Genomic DNA, 18,002 nt, shown 5'->3' on the forward strand with positions numbered 1-18,002 from the left:
TCATTCCCTTTTTCCTTTTTTGCCCTTTATTGCAACTTAGGTTCAGCCTTTAGACATTTGATATTTGTCAGTCTCACTCCCCTCATCTCAGACAACAGAGCATGTTTGAGCCCTGTAAGTTTCCCAGCAAAACTTTGGTCCTCTACATCCTCTCAGTCACAAACATTTACTAAGTATCGTCTGAGTCACAAACATTTACTAAGTGGTTACTATGTTCCTCTCGGTCTCTTTTCCCTTCTACTTCCAGCCCAGATGTACCAGACTTTCCTTTCCTCTCCTCTCCTTCCCTCTTTCCTTTCCTAGCAGCTGGGTTTGAAAGGACCCAGGTATGTGCCCAGATAACGCGGGTTGGAATCCAGGCTCTTCCTCTTGCTTCCATGTAGGACCTGTAGACCTTTTCTCCAGGTCTGTTTACTCATCGCTGAAATAATGAAGGGACTGGAGGGAGTGGACGCTTTCCAAGGTCCTTTCGCTGCAAAGCTATGACCCAATATCCCTTCAGTACTGTTTTCCACTCCTCATTTTCTCGTTCTCCTCCCCTCTATTTATTTCCCTCTCCTCCCTCTTTCCTCCTCTTTTGGGTTCTTCTCCCCTCCCTTTCCTCCTCTCCTCTTATTCTCTACCCCTCCTTTCTATTTCCTCTTCTCTATTTTCTTTCCCCTCAAATGCTTAAGCTCTATTTTTTGCTCTTTGCTCTTCGTTTTCTCTTTCCCTATCCTGTTTCTTCTTCCTCCCCCCCCATCTTTTCTCCCCTTCCCTGTTTCTCTTTTCCTCCCCCCCCCCCCCCCCCCATCTCTTGCCTCCTATTTCCTCTTCATGGCCCCTTAGTTTCTGCCTTCTTTTTTTCTCTTCTCTTTCCAATTGTTTTGTCCTTTTCTCCCCCTCTATTTCCTCTCGCAGTCCGCTCGGGTTTCTCCCCTCCTCAGCCCTCGGGACTCTCCCCTCTCCCGTCCCCCTGCCGTCCCCGGTGGGCGGGGCTTGCCTCTGGAACGCGACGGTTGCCTAGGGGACGGGGCAGCCTTGGAAGGGGCTGCGCAGTGTTTCTCTGGCTGGGCTCGGAGAGCAGGGCGGCGGGAGCTCGCCTCGCAGGGTCGGGGGCACTGTCTGTGAGTTAGTCGGTCGTTTCTTCTCTTGGGTGGCGGCACTTGGACGACTGGAGTGGGGGCGATGAGCCGGTAAGAGGAGGCGGGGTCCCCTGTCCCATCCCCTTCCCTCTTGTCTGACTCTGCTGCTTATCCCCCAGCCTTCTCTTCCCCTCGCTGTAGGTACGCGCCTCGATGCTCTGGGACTTCCAGGACCGTGCTTTCTAAGGTAAGAGCGAAGCCGAAGCTTGGGATCACTTTCTACACCACTACTCCCCACCCCCCACCCCCTTTTCTCCACGCCAACTTTACTCTGGCGTAATCAAGTGAGAAAAAAAAAGATCAGTTCAGTTCTCCTAGCGTTTATGAAGTGCCTTCTGTTTGCAAGGCGTCTGGCCCCTGGGGGCGCACCTAGAAACACCAGGCAAAGATACAGGTCACTGCCCTCTCTCCACCCCACAGCTCCCACCTCCTTCCAATTCCTGCAGAAGTCTTGGGCTGGAAGTCATCGCTCGCAAGCAGTAGTCCTTCAAAGAACCTGTGGTTCTACGGTCTCGCTGTCCTTCTGGGTCTCTCTGACCCCATCTGTAAAGTGAAAGGGGTTGGGACTATGGTTTCCAAGGCTCTTTCCAGCACTGATAAGCTTTGGTTCTATAACACCGACGTTCTACGTTCTTGAAAAGCGCAGCCTTCCATCCACACCGGCCGTTCCATTTGTAAGTTAGCAGTGATGATGATTGCTCACACCTGTATAGAGAGAGGTCGGGGTAAAAATGGCCTATTTTCCTTGGAGGAAGGATCCTCATAGAAGAAACTGTCTCAGGTTAAGTATCTTACCTAAATCCGTAAATCGTGTGATTCCAAATCTGACACTCCCTTCCCAATACTTCAGCCTCTCTCTAAAATAGATTATTCTCAGTGTTGTATAATACACTCTAGTGGCTGGATGTTGTGTCTTTTGTTTTTAAGTACATAGTTTTCTCCTATTCAGACTGTAAACAGTACAAGAGCAGGGACTATTCTTCCCTTTATTTTCAATAACACTTGATAGACTAGTGAGGCCTCTTTAGTTGCTTAAAAAAATACATCAGATTATTTTGCAGGGCTGGAGTAGACTTTGTACCCATATAATACGACAGAAGATATGGGTATTTGTCTATGCAAACTAGTTTGTACCCCTTAAAATGTAGTCCTAGTGGGATTTGTTTATTACTGGTGGTGGTAGTGGTTTGTGTTTTCAGCAATGGTATCAGACTTCTGTTTTCTTTTGAATAAATTTAACATATTCTTCATAGAAGCAAAATTAGTTCTTGCTTTTTTAGAGAGATGTTTTGTTTTCTCCTATTTATAGTCACAATAGCTAACTGTATTATCCAACCAAGTGACTAGAAGTATGAGAGAAATATATGAAAACTTGGAGAAAACACTCCCCATCCTGTCATCTCCTGGTTTTCCCTAATTCATTCATTTTTATGATTTCCCCTTCATGTTTTACCTTTCTTAGTTCACATAAACCTTTGCTTTTGGACACAGGACAAAAATTCTATGAACTCAGATGCCTAGAGAATTGAGGTCTTCTGGCTAATCTAATTTTCGAGTTTATTTAAAGTTGACCAGAACACTATTTTCTACCCTTATGGTAAATTAATCTAACTGTTCTTGCCTTAGAATAGAATATTATGAACATAACTTAATTTTGAAGTATCCAAACCATTTTGAATGTTATGATAATCATGAGGCACTTATTAAGTGACTACTATTTGCTAGACTCTTGTGCTAGGTGCTAGGGATACAAACACAGGAAATGAAAAAAATCTCTGCTCCCAGGCAATTTGCATTCTATCAGGGCAGACAACATTTACATACCTAATAATATAATGACTAAGTATCTACAGAATAAATACAATGTAGTTAGGGAGAAAGGGCAGCTAGGTGATGCAGTGGAGAAAGGGCTGGTCCTGGAGTTAGGAAGACCTGAGTTCAAATATGGTTTTTGGCACTTGCTATTTGTTTGACCCTGGGCAAGTCGCTGAATCCTGTTTGCCTCAGTTTCCCCATCTGTAAAATGAGCTGAAGAAGGAAATGGCAAACTGCTCTAATATCTTTGCCAAGAAAATCTCAAATAGGGTCACAAAGAGTTGGACATGACTTAAAAAACAACTGAACAACAACAAAACTTAGGGAGAAAGGGCAGTAACAATTGAGGGAGGATCAAGAAAACTCCAGATAGAAAGTGGTATTTAAGCTGCATCTTGAAATAAGAGAGAGATTCTGCAAGATAGAGGTGAGGATGAAGGGAGTACATTTCAGGAGGTGGAAAGGCATGGATGTGGGAGATGGATCACCATATGTAAGGGAAAAGACCAGTTTGACTGGTCCATAGAGATCCAGAAGGGTAGTAATGTATATTGAGGTTGGAAAGATAATGGAACCAAGCTATAAAAGGTTTTTTAAAAATAAACAGAGTGGAAAGTATTGGACCTCCTGCAAAGACCTACCTTGGATTCATCCTTTTAATGTAGAGGTAAACTTGGGTTCTTAGAAGTCTATGCATTAAGAAGATAGCTGTGGTGGGTCCTGCCAACTTGTAAAGGTTTCAAGTAGTCTGTGAATTATTTGTTTACCCTCAGAGGACCAGCCTAACTAAGATCAAAGTAAGTGATCACCAAAAAATTGACCATCAATTGATGGTTAATTCTTTTTTTAAGTAGAGCAACTCATGAAACTGTTTACTAAATTATGAAGGAGTTGCAATCTACTTTAGTAGAGAGTACCCACAACAGTAATACTCTAATCTTTCGAGATATTAAATCCTAAGTGTATAGCCCTAAAGATGGAAGAGAATGAACGCTGACTGCATGTCCCAAGTGCAGACATTCTTTAGAAGTTACTTTGAAAAATAAGTCCCTACTACAATTTGTTTCTCTGTGTTTGATCTTTCAGTTAAAAATTTAATGTCCTCATTTTTTTTTCTTAAAGTGCAGTTTAATTAGGGTTTTGCTGCATATAGAACAGGATGGTTTACAGAGCCTAGGTTGAAAGAACCTTCAACAACTATTAATTCCATTATGAACCAGAGCTCTTTTATAAGAGGCTTGACAACGGATCATCCAGCCTTTGCTTGAAGACCTCTACTGAAGGTGAAGATTTTCACTACCTCTAGAAAAAGCCCATTCTACATTTGGTTAGCTTTAATTGTTAGTTGATCTTTAATCAAGATGAAATCAGATTCTGCAGTTTCCATTTGCTCATATTTGGGTCTCCTAGGAGCAAGCAGAATTAATTTAATCTCTCTGTCGTGTGATAGTCCTTCATATACATCAGTTATCCTCTTTCCCCAAAATCTCTTCTTCAGGCTAAATATCCTCAGTGTATTCAACCTACTTTCATCTGGCATGACTATGAGGCCCTTCAGCATCCTGATTGCCCTCTGGATTGTAAAATTATCATTGGTGATAAAAATAAACCCACAAATTCATCAACATTTCCGTATATAACTCCAACAAAGCTCTGTAAGAAGAGATACCCCATTTAAAATAACCATAGACAGCATAAAGTACCTGAAAGTATGCATGCCAAGAAAAACCCTGGAACTGTATGAATGTGATTATAAAGCACTTGTTATACAAATAAAGTCAAATTTAAATAATTGGAGAAATATTAATTGTTCATGGATGAGTCGAGCCAATATAATAAAAATGAGGATTTTACCTGAAGTAATTAACTTATTCAATGCCAGTCCAATATAATTTCCAAAAAATATTTTATCAAGCTAGGAAAAATAACAAAATTCATTTGGAAGAACAAAAGGGCAAACATAGAATAGGAATTAATGAAAAAATGTATTATATAAAGGAAAGAAGTCTAGCAGTATCAGATCTTAAACTGAAATATAAGGTAGTAATTATCAAAACTATATGGTACTAGCTAAGAAACAGAATAGTGGATGAATGGAATAGAGTAGATATACCGTACACAGTAAGAAATAATTATAGTAACCTTGTGTTTGATAAGGTAAAGATCTAAGTTTTTTAATAAGAACTCACTATTTGACAAAAAAAATTGCTGGTAAAACTGTAAATGCAGTCTGACAGAAACTAGGTATAGACCAGTATCTTATACCATTTACCAAGATAAGGTCAAAATGGTACATGACCTAGATATAAAGGAAGATATAAGTAAATTAGATGAGCATGGAACATATTACCTATCAGATTTATGGCTAGAAGAAGAATTTATGAATAAACATGAGATAGAGAGCCTTGTGGGATAGAAAATGGATAATTCTGACTACATTAAATTTAAAAATTTTTTTGCACATATAAAGCCAATGTAGCCAAGATTAGATGGAAAATAGAAAATTGGAGGGGGGGAAGTTATAGACAGTTTTTCAAATAAAGGCTTCAAATCACAAATATATAGAAAGCTGGGCCAAATTTATAAGAATGAGTTATTTCCTAATTGCTCTATGGTCAAAGAATATGAACAGGCAGTTTTGGAAAGGAAAAATCAACACTAGATATAGGCATATGAAAAATGTTCTAAATCATTATTTATTAGAGAAATGCAAATTAAAACAACTTTGAGGTACCATCTCACACCTATCAGATTGGTCACAATGATAGAAGGGGAAAATGACAAATGTTGGAGGGGATGTTGAAAAACTGGGACATTAATACACTGTTGGTGGAACTATGAACTGATCTAATAATTTGGGGAGCATTTTTGAATTATGCCCAAAGAGTTATAAAACTGTGTTATACCCTTTGATACAACAATACCACTAATAGTTAGGTCTGTTATCAGAGGAAAAGGAAAAAAAGTATAGGTTCTAAAATATTTATAATAAATCTGTTTGTGATGGCAAAGAACTGGAAATCAAAGGAATGCCTATCAATTGGGAAATGGCTGAATAAGTTGTGGTGTATGATTGTCATGAAATATTTTCATATATATGTGTATGTGTATACATATACACATATAAATATATATGCACATGTATATACTGTGCTGTAAGAAATGATGGGTAGATTGATTTTAGAAAATTATGGAAAGACTTGCATGAAATAATGAAGAGTGAAATGAGCAGGACCAACAGAATATTGTGTACAGTAACAACATTATTGTTTGAAAAGTAGCTGTGAAGGAAGAAGCTGTTGTGAGTTATATGAGCATTCAGATCAGCCCTGAAAGACATATGAAAGAAAATGCTATTCACATCCATAGAGGACTGATAAATGGAAATATGCATCATATGGTGCCACGTGCATATCTACATCAAATGCTGGCCTTCTCTAATGTGGCATTGGGAGGGAGGAAGGGAGACAACTTGGAACCCAAAATGTAGCAAAAAAAAAAAACCCAACAAATACGAAAAAATTATCAATGCCCTTCCTAAAATATGACACTCAGAACTGAACATAACACTCCCGTGTCGCATAGTGGAAAGATAGATAAGTAGTAGAAAATTTTTAAAGTTCTTATTATGTGCCAGAATCTGTGCTAAGCTCTAGAGATAGAGATATCAGTAAGCAGGACAATTCTTACCCTCAAGGATGTTACATACTGTTGGGGGGAAATACAATGGGTTGGGGTATGAAGGACATGATTTGGACTTGGTGGCCAGGAAGTGAGTTGAGAACAGAGTCTAGGCTTTGTAGTTAGAGGAATTGGATTTAAATCCCACTTTGGGCAATTTTTCTCATCACTGGAGGCCTCATCCATAGCAGTGCATTAGACTAGATAATTCTATGGCCCCTTTGAGATATGGTCAGACCAGGGCAGAGTACAGGATGATTAAGAACTTCCTGGATATTATGATTTTCTTCCTAGCATTTTAAATTTGATTTGGGCTATTTTGCTTTAATAATAAGGATAGTTGACACATACTACATGTGTTATTGTCTCATTTGAACTGCATAGTTCTGTGAGGTAGGTACCACCTATTATCATCCTCAGTTTACAGATAAGGAAATAGCAGCTCCAAAACCTGTGGAAATTCCATAGCATCTCATTCAGAATTTTAGCACCATTTTTCTCTCTTGTGAATGTAAGAGGTTTTTTTTTTCTTTTTTTGTCTCATCTCCAACCCTTCTATGGAGAGCCTAGACATCTTGCCAGTTTACAAAAAGTGTATAGACTGGTGGGAGTCCTTATAAAAATATATAGGTCCACTTGTTGCCTATAAGTGAATGGTCTGGACTCCTTGATGAGCAGGATTAAAAACTGATGGACACTTTAACTCAGCTGTGTCTAAGCAAGGGAGACAGCTTCCAATTATGCAGAGATTGTGGGACCCAAACAGTGGCTCTGAAACAGACATTTCAGATAAAGAAGATTCTGTGTACAACCCAACCCCCAGTTCAAATGATGAAAAAGACAACCCCTGAGGCAATATCTAAATTGTCATTGACTTTGCAAGACTTTAACATTCTTTAATTTTGTATTATGAAGCCATCCTTATGCTCTAGTGGGTACGAAAGTTTACCTTTGATGAACAATCCATTTTTCTATGTTTACTCTTGATTATAGCCCATATGTTTTCTTTCATTTGATTTTTCTTTATCTGTCCCTTCTGTGATTTCATCATCTGGGTTGGGATTGGGAGGGACCAGCTGATCAAGTGGTATCTTCATCATCCCTTCTGCTATGACAAAAAGATATTTCATTTCTGAATATGAGTTATGGGATTCTTATCAATACCTCTAATAGGAACAGGGTAGGTCGGTCTAAAATGAGAGGGGAATGGTTTATTTTGACAAATAGTCTAATAACCTGTATCTGGAAGAAAAGCATTTTAACTGGAGAGGTTTTCCTTCACTTATTACCTCAGGGTAAAGTTACCTTGAATACAGACCTCAACCTCTCTCCAGAGTCAAGAATTAAAACCATATAGAATAAATTACATATGTTAGTTGGTTTAAATGTATGAGATAGCTCTACATACAGATACAAGAAAGGCTATCAGCATGGGCCAACCTCAACAGACACAATCCCTTTTCCACATGGACAACATTTCATATACTTGAAGAAAGCTCTCTTGTCTCGAAAGCGTCTTCTCCAGTCCAAACATCCTTGCTTCCTTTAACTGGTCCTTGTGACACATGGACCCTGGTTTCTTCTCCATCTTGATCACCCTCTAGACAAATGTCAGCTTCTCATTGGCATTTCTAAAATATGGCACCCAGAATTGAAGCTAGTGCTCCAGGGCTAAGTACAGCAGCACTATTATTTCCTTTGGGCTGTTTGTCTCTTTCAATGCAGCTTCAGTTTTCTGGGTACTGGTCATACTGTTGACTTGTTGAACTTATAAGTCTCCTAAAATCCCCAGATCTTTATGGAATTTTTAGTAGTTTAGCCATGTCATCTTCTGCTTGCTGTGTTGGTGTTTATTTTGGCCCAAGTGTAGGTTTTCACATGTATCTCTATTTCTTTTCATCTTTTCAGACTTGATACTTCTTGTTGAATAAAGTCCTTTTTTTGCCTTTTATCTTGAATATTTGCTATCCATTCAGGTTTTGGGAACCATGGTGTATCAGTCTAGCATTAGCAGATAACTTCAAAGAAAGTGGTTTTAATTTGATTTCCTGGATTCTCTCTGGAACACAGCAATAAGGAGTCTTGTTTTCCTTGAGGAAGAGAAATAGATTAACTGATCAGGAATTGAAACAGGTTAGAAGAGAGAAGCCAGATGTGCTCAACAGAACAACAATGGTTCTATAAAAAGATTTCATAAGATCGAGGGCTCAGATTTAGAATTAGAAGGAAACTCAGAGGTCATCTAGTCTGAACCCTCCTTTTATAAACAACAACACTGAGGCCCAGGAAGTAAAGTGATTTGCCCAGACTGGCCATGTTTCATTCCCCACCTGACTGAGCTTCTGATGCTGCTGTGACTCCGCTGCCCTCTCACCCTGCACCTTCCCTCAGCACCTTGGATCTTCTTACCTGACAACTGTCTTCTGCCATTCCAGCCCCCTTCCCTCATTGGTGAGTTCTTTTTGAGGCCATCATTTTGGGGACAGACCCAGACAGATCATGCTTCATTCCCTGTCCTGGCCGTGCTTTTGACTCAAATGACTTTGACACTACAATCTCATATCCTTCCCTCCCCCTTTAATGTGTTATCTTCCCCCATTAGAATTTAAGTTCCAAAGGGGGGGCTTGAAGGAACTATCTTTCTTTTTGCTTCAATTTGCATCCCAGACACTTAGCACAGTTCATGTTATATAGTAAGTGCTTAATATATGCTTGTTACCTACCTACCTTGGCCAATGCCACTCAAGGTAGTAAGTAGTAGAGGCAAGATTTGAACTCAGGTCTTGTCCTTTTTTCCAGTGTTCCACATTTCTCGCATAATAAGTCTGGTATTCTAAATATGGTAGGAGTATACTGTTCTGAAGGTACCCTATGAAGAATGAGTAGTGAACTTCTGTTACTTCTTCTATTATAGAAGCAGAAATAACTAGCAGTTTTTATAAGAAACCTGTTTCCAGGTGTTCTAGATATTTTCCTCAAAAGCAAACAAAAAGAAATGAGCTTCTGAAGTCTCTGCTCAGAGTCTAGAGTCTGGCTGGAGCTGTGTTCCTGCCTGAGAAGCCTCTTCGCAGGACATCCAAGTCCAGTTTCTGCACAAAAAGAATACATAGTGGTTGCTTTGACTTCCGCAACTTGAAAGATGGAAACTTTGTTTGAGCTACCACCTAGAGAATCTGAAGAAAGAAGTGAACAAGGTTTGGAAATGGGAGGGGAAAAAGAAGAACTGCACACAGAGAGTGAATCAAGAAGCCAACTAAATACAATGAAGCAATACCTTCAGGTTCTATTCTGGACCAACATCTTGCTATGTCATCCTCAACTGACAGTGGTAGCAGTTCGCATCAGAGCAGTTCTCACAAAGAATTCATGGAATTTCCATTTCCAAGTCAATTTATTAGAATACAATTTGGAAATTTTGAAGACTCCTCTGTGTCTTCCACATTTCCATCTGCATCCCAGGTTGCTGAAGATGATGAAAGTGAAGACAATAGCAGTGATGATGATGACGATTTTGAAACTGACTATGATGATTTTGAAATTAATTTTGAAATCATCCCTGACAGTGGTGACAACCAATATGAGGATGCTGTTGATGTCCAGGACTACACTGCTGTTTCAGACACTGAAAGCCACTTTGACATCAACTCCTACTTTCTGTAGGTGCAAATGGTGGAGAGATAGATATCATTACTCCAGAGTCAGGCATTTTGAATGCAGATCAAAGATGCTTTTATCTTTATTTGTGGGGTAAGGGTAATTTTCTTAAACAGTATGACTTAGGGGGAAATGTGTTTTGCCTGACTAACATTTATAACCTGGGTCTAATTGTTTGCCTTCCTAATTGGGGGTGGGGGGAGGGTGAAGAAAGAGGAAGGAGGAAAGGGAAAGGATTAGGAAATCAAAATTTGATTTAAAAACTGCTAAAAAAAATTTTTTATGTAATTGGGGGAAAACATTAAATTTATAAAAAGCTAAAAAATGCCAAGGTTAGTAATCATGATCTTGATAAAGCAAAAGCAAAAATACACCTAATAAAAACATAATCAGGGAACATTTTCTTTGTAACATGTTTATTTGTCAAAGGTACTAAATACAATGAAATAATATTAAAACTTTTTAAAGTAAGTTTCTCTAATAAAGACCTCATTTCTCAAATAAAAAAAAAAAGAAATGAGCTTCTGTACTAGTTGTCTATACTGCACAATGTAAGATTTGATAATAAATTGATCTAAATTGTTTCCAGTGGAATATAAGCTCTTTGAGGGACCATCCTACATTTTTATTTATATTCCCAGCCGGGCATATAATGGGCACTTAATAAATACCTATTGATTGATGGTTCTTTAATTGTTTTGTATATGTGAGATTTATTTTTCCCAACTCTGAAACCCCTTGGGACAATGATTGTGCCTTATGTATCCTATATGTCCCTTCCACTTCCACAAAGCACAAAACAATGCTGGGTATTGGTGTACAATAAATATTTGTAAAATTTAATTAATTAAGGAGAAGCAAATTTGGTAGTTTTATTGATGTTTAATACTAAATTTTTATAAATCACTAATATATATGAATATATACATACACATATATACATAGTACATATGTATATATACATTAGAAAGAGTGCTCCAGATATAGAGGCATAAGAATTTGGGGGATTACTTGGGGTCTTTGTTCTCATTTTTTTCTTGATCATAAACCACAATTTCCAACATTTTTCATCATCTCCCCTAAGTCCACCTTTGCACTGAAGTCAGTATAAAAGTATACATTGAATCTGAAGAATTGTATGAGGTTCTTCATATATATATTTCTCTATATCCCCAACCTCTGCAACTGATGGTGTTTTTAAGCTGCTGTTATCTTCATCTTGCTCTTTTAGCTTAGGCTCATCAGTCATCAAGCATTTATTGTGAATAGCACAGTAGACCAAGTGTCCCATGAAATAATGTGTCTTGTTGCCCTTGGGCACACAATAAAACCAACTCTGGTGACTTCATTATTTTATTTTATGAGAACTTCTGAGCTTTCCTTCTCCTTAGCTATACCTTTCTTGTATTTTTTTGTTTAATTTGGAAAGAGGATGTCAATTAACATTTGGTTTGTTCTCCCAAACAACAGTGACCAGATTGTTTGACAAGGCTCTCGCATTTAGAGTCACAGTGGTTATGTTAATAGTAGATAAAAAACTGTGATTCTGCAAAGCTTCTGCCCTTTTTTCTGCAAATTAAGTATGCTCCCCATCAAAGCTGAAGGGGGACTGGATGGTACTGAGGCTATTTTATACTTTTTTTTCTCAAGGATTGTCATGAACAGATAAATCATGACCTTGTATTCAGACACCTGGATGTCCCCCTGCTTCTTGGACAGCAGACATAATTTGTCACCAGAACTAGCACCACAGCCCTTCTAGCACCTCCAAGAGCTCTTATTCCTTTCAATCTGTACTCCCTCATTTTGATGATTATTGTTTTGTGTATAGCTTGGGATCTGGTACTGCTGGGTTCCCTTCCTTCCCACTTTTTTTTAATCATTCTCTTGAGATTCTTGACCTTTTGTTCTTCCAGATGAATTTTGTTGTTATTTTTTCTAACTCTACAAGGTAATCATTTGGTTTGATTGGTTTAGCACTAAATAATTAATTTAGTGTTATCATTTTTATTATAGTAAGTTGCCATGAGGAATTAATATTTCTACAATTATTTAAAAGTATTTATATGAAGAGTGTTTTGTAGTTTATTCATAGAGTCCTTATATGTGCCTTGGCAGGTATTTTATATTCTTTATAGTTTTTTCAGATGGAATTTCTCTGTCTCTTCCTGCTCTGTTTTACCAGTAATATATAGAAATACTGATGATTTATATGGATTTAGAATCCTGTAATTTTGTTGAAGTTAGTAATTGTTTCAACTAATTTTTAGTCAACTCTTTAGGATTCTCTCAGTAAATCTTCATATCATCTACAAAAAGTAACAATTTAGTTTCCTCTTTTCCTATATTCTTTGTCATGTATTATCACTATAGCTAGCACTTTAGCACTATATGATATTATAATGTTGATGATGGATATCTTGATTTACCTTTGATTTTATTAGCTTTTCTCCATTATGTTTAATGTTGGCTTTTGGTTTTAGATGTATACAAACTAAGTAGTGTAGATGATAGAGTGCTGGGCCTAAAGTCTAGCTGACAACTTTTCAAATATTTGTACAGGTGTCATAACCTCCTTAAGTCTTTTCTTCATGTGGCTAAAAATTCTTAGTTTCTTCAGATCCTTCCATGTCTTATAATGGAAACAGTTTCAAGGATGTGATGGAGTCAGCTCACACCTGCTTGAGAGATTCAAATGTTAAATTTTCATGGAGAGCATTTACACTTGGAAATTGGCAAGTGCTATAAATCTGGGCTTGATTTATTGTTTTGTTGATTGTCCAGGCTTAGTAAAGTGATGGAGAACATGTTAATAATGCAGATTAAATTTAAAAGTGTGTGGTGAGTACATTTATTTTTGCAGAGCTAGTTACTGAATATTTAACAACACACCCCTCCCCTTCACCATTTCAGTTGCCTTCTGAATGTTCACCCTCCTGGTTACCTTCATGTTTATCAATGTCCTTCCTAAAATGTGATTCCTGAGAACTGAACAAGGTACTCCAGATCTTATACTAGAAGAAAGTATAGCAAGGACTATTAATACCATAATCCTGGGCTCTGCCTCTGAAATTACATTAGGTTCTTGTTTTTACTTTTATGTCAACCTGCTGACTCAGATTAAGCTTGTAGTCCACTAGAACCTGCATATCTTTTTCAGATGGACTGCTATCTAACCTTGCCTTTCCAATTTTGTACTTGTGAAATTTTTAAATCCAAGAACAAACATTTTTCATTTATCCCTGTTAAATTTCATCTATTCAGTTTGTGCCCAGTGTGTTATACTACAGTATAAAATCCTTCCTAGATTTTTTTCTTCATGTTAATTAAAGGAAAAAGAAACAGCAGTTTTCCATTGTATCTTCTTTTAACACACTTTGACTTGCTTGAACTGATGCAAAGTAAAATGAGCAGAACCAGGAAAACATTGTACACAGTATCAGCAACACTGTGTGATGAGCAGCTATGAGTGACTTAGCTCTTCTCAGCCACACAATGTTGCAAGACAAGTTCAAAGGACTCATGATGGAAAATATTATCCACATCCAAAGAACTGATGAGCTCTGAATGCAGACTGAAGCATACTTTTTTCACTTACCTCATTTTTTGTGTGTTTTTTCTTTTGATCTGTTTTTTTCTTTCACAACTATGACTAATATGGAAATATATTTACATAATTGCACACATGCAACCTATACCAAATTGTTTACCATTTTAAGAAGAGGAGAGGGGAGAGGGGAAGAAAAATTTGGAACTCAAACTTTGTAAAAACAGATGCTAAAAATTGTCTTGACATATAATTGGTAAAAATACTATTAAAAATAAAAAAGTAAAATCTATGCAAATTCTAAAATAATAACATGCTGCCTTTGTGAATAGTTATCAGGACCATTATACACATAGTCAGTAGCTAAAATCATGAGATGTAAAAATAATAAAATAATTTGAATGAACTTTTTCCCCCACAAACATTCTACAACTTGGCATTTGTTTTAACGTACATCCCCTTAAAGGTGCACAATTATCCTAATTTCTAATGTAATACGTATGCTTTAGTCTTCTCCAGGCCACACCTGCTGTATCACTCCAGAGTTCTAGGGGGTGTTGGGTTATTTCTTCTCTAATCCCACTGAATTGCTCCCCACCTCCCATCCCCTTTTGTTAGGGATCTACTCTTAGTACTCCAGTTCCATTTAGTGTCTACTATTAAATAGTTTTTTACAAAGAAATATTTATTCCAAAAATAAAGCATGAACAAATTTTATTTTCCCAACACCTCCAGGGTATACTCCCTCTTATGCCACCTTAGTCTCTGGGGCAGAGTGAGCTCAGATCTTAGTTCATTTCTTATTTAATTTTGTACATACCAAGTTTATGTCCAAATGTCACACGACTACCCATGAAGTCATTAGGCTGGACTAGGGTCCTTAAGTTCACTCCTGAAGACTGTACCTTACTCCTTGGGTTATCAGTGCTGTTCCAGCTGCAGTTCTGACTTCCAGATTCTTGTGGCTCATTATTCTGACTCTGGTTCAAGTATCTGTTTTCTTCACATAGAATGGAAAGAACACACTAAAAGGTCCAGGACTGGGCCTCAGAAGGGAAGTCTCTAAGGCACTTTGCCTTCTAGGATGTCTCTCACCAGATGTCAGGGCCAAAAGAGTCATCCAGTGAAATGAAGAAACACAACAAATGAGTAGCTAACTCTTACAGGTCTTTATGAATACCTCCACAGCCAATCAATGAGCCTCCTGGATACTACTCATGTAGCCAAAGGGAACCACTTATGGAATATCTCCTAATAAATCACCATCCCTGCAAAGGACTTGCTTTACTGATTATCATGATTCTCTGCTAACAAAACATTCAAGTCATCTCTCTGTGTGGAGGCATTTCATCAGTCAAAAAAAGGTGATGAGATTTGCACATATACCAGACTAAACACTGAAATTCTTGATCTCTCTCTACATCTAAATTTCTAACAGAGAATGAGTCCATTCTTCATTCTAACCTCCCCTCCCTCACCTCCAGTTACTCTCTAGTCTTTATTTTTAAATGCATAAAATAAAATTCATAGTTTTACAAAGAAAACCTATCATACTGACATACAGTTATTAAAACACTAAAAAAAAACTAGTCCATGGACCCCAAGTTAAAAACCCCATATCTCATCCAGACCTCTCATTTTGCAAATGAGGAAATTGAGGTCCAGTGTGGTTAAGTGATTTGCCCAAGATCTTAGCTGATAAGTGAAAGAGGTGGATTTGAACTCCAGTTTCATTGCTCTTCCTATTACATTGCCCTGCTTCTGAAAGCACAGTACACATGTGAGCTATTATTTTTGCATAGAAATGTTATATATGATGGTTAGACACAGTTGAAATAGTATTTGTCATGCACTTCCAGTATGTTATGGATTACATAGGCTTTTCAAGAGGCCATTTGAGGCCAAAATAGGAGTTTTTTCCCTGTGACTTATATGTTACTGAAAAATTTATGGCTTCCTGGCTTTTAAATAAAAGCCCTTAGTCTCTCAGCAACAACTCTCATATGTCACAATTTTCGCCGCCAGCTTTTCTCTAAATTGCCAGTAAAAATCACTGGCTACATTTGTATTTCCTAAGCCAGACCATATAGGACTTTGGTTTTGTATGCCTTTTGCTAATCTGTCTTGCTCTGCTGACTCTGCAACATAATACCTTATATTCTTCATGTCTTCCTGCTTTTGACTCCAAAAAACTACATAGAAAAATCTTTGGAAGTGTCCATTTTTTAGTGATATTCATAGACTTACTCTCAAACACATGAAAAAAATTATTATACAAAAAGGTGACTGAGGAAATAATAATTGCTAATCTATATGCCTGCTTTGTCATTTCTTCAAAATCTATATGAAAATAGCACACAGGCCTCAAAGGCATTTTATCCTTATGAAGGTCATACAATTGACTGAAAGATTTAGAGAATATAAGTTTACCCTGCACTTCTTATTTGATAAAAATGAAACATTTCATTCAGTACTTATATCCAGCAAATATCTGCTGAGCACCCTCTGTGTCCAAAGCAAAGTGTTAGGCAGTAGAGATACAGAGACATAAACAAAAGTAATCTTTGCGCTGAAGGAGTTTATATGTTCTTACATTATTTTCCAGGGAAGTTTTAACCTCTGTTAATGATTTTCTTTACTCATATGAGATAATTGTAAAAAAAACAACAACAACACAGGACAGTGCCTGCCACATAGTAGGTACTATTTAAATGCTTATCCCAGTGCCTTCCCACAAATCAAATGGATTGGATGGTCCTTGAGGACTAGAACTATTTTTTGTCTATGTTCGACACAATTTCTTAGTCTAGCACCCTATGTTCTGTGCTCATTAAGTAATGGAGATGTGCTAATAATACTTTGGTATGGTAAAGATAGAAAAAATAGATGTTTTAAATGTTTGAAGTAAAGTTCTTGGGCTTTGGCGATCATATGTCACCTTTGAAAACCTGGAAAGCCCTATTATTAATTTCTTTGAAGGTTCTTTTTCAATAGTTTGTTTCTCATACATATATAAAAAATCATGCAAGTTTCCATGAGACATGTAACAAGAGGGATAGCTCCTCTCTTAGCCTTTCAGTTATTGATATCAAATGAGGCATAAAACAGGAAGATGAATACTCACTAAAGATGTATGTCATTGTCACACAGATTTGGTAGAAAAAGCAATAAAGGTAGGTAGAGGCATTCACTATTGCTGTATTTGAATGTGTTTCTACTCTCCACTATATTCCTCTGCTTCATGAGATGATTTTGCTCATAACTACTTATTATCTTAAGATTTTACACGTTTGTATTTTAATCCTGTGTGTCCTTCTTCATTGGACAAAAGTCAAATATATTTGCTTATTGTAATGTTTTATTTTTGAAAAATTGTTATTCATTTTGTTTTTAAATAAAAAAAGACAAAAAAATTTCCTTGTACACAGCACAACACTAAAAGAAAATTCAGTATGAAACCTTGAATCTCCATTTCACATTGTTTACTTTTTTGAAAAAACTATATAATAAATACTTCACATCATTTTCAAAGCTGCTCTGATTATTTTGTGCTTCCTTCTCAGTTCTCTTTTGTTCTCTAATGTGCACTTTATTGTTTCCTCTCTCCCTCCACGCATCACACTAGAAAGGCCCCCCTTAAACACTGATATGTATATATGTGTAAAACCATGTTATACATCCTTCTTTTTTATCTATTCTTTCTCTGGAGGTCAATAGCATATTCCTTCATAGTCCTTTGTAGTTGATTTCAGTATTTGTAACACTCAAAATAATTTAATCATTCACAGTTGTTTTTCAAACAACTGTTACTGTATACAACATTTTCATGTTTCTTCAATTTTGCAATTCATTATTTCTTGCAAGTCTTTCCATGTTTTTCTAAAACTGACCAGATCATAATTTCTTATAGCATAGTGATATTCCATCACAATCATATACCACAACTTGTGTAGCTATTTCCCAACTGATGAACATCGCTTCAATTTCCAGTTTTTTGTCACCACAAAGAGAGCTGTTATAATTATTTTAGAACATATAGGTTCTTTCCCTTTTTCCCTAATCACTTCGGGAAACAGACCTTCTAGTGGTATTGCTGAGCCAAATGGTATATCCAGTTTTATAATTCCATAATTCTAGATTGCTCTCCAGAATGGTTGGATCAGTTCACAGTTTACCAACAG

General features: G+C 37.2%; 1 protein-coding gene across 10 annotated transcripts in view; it reads left to right on the plus strand.

Moving 5' to 3' along the window:
- The first annotated feature begins 996 nt into the window (after positions 1-996).
- Positions 997-18,002, plus strand: part of ERICH2 (glutamate rich 2) — a 98,415-nt gene continuing 81,409 nt past the window's right edge. For 5 of the 10 annotated variants that reach the window (XM_072612281.1, XM_072612287.1, XM_072612289.1 and 2 more), the window contains exons 1-2: positions 1,030-1,175; positions 1,266-1,311. In XM_072612281.1, coding sequence (XP_072468382.1) covers positions 1,168-1,175; positions 1,266-1,311 — 54 coding nt within the window. In that variant the 5' untranslated portion in view covers positions 1,030-1,167. Of the gene's footprint in view, positions 1,176-1,265; positions 1,312-1,849; positions 1,906-18,002 lie in introns of those variants that run through there. The other 5 variants (XM_072612292.1, XM_072612291.1, XM_072612283.1 and 2 more) reach the window with 5 other exon arrangements.

The sequence above is a fragment of the Notamacropus eugenii genome, chromosome 5 (assembly GCF_028372415.1).
Source record: "Notamacropus eugenii isolate mMacEug1 chromosome 5, mMacEug1.pri_v2, whole genome shotgun sequence".
Classification (NCBI taxonomy): Eukaryota; Metazoa; Chordata; class Mammalia; order Diprotodontia; family Macropodidae; genus Notamacropus; species Notamacropus eugenii.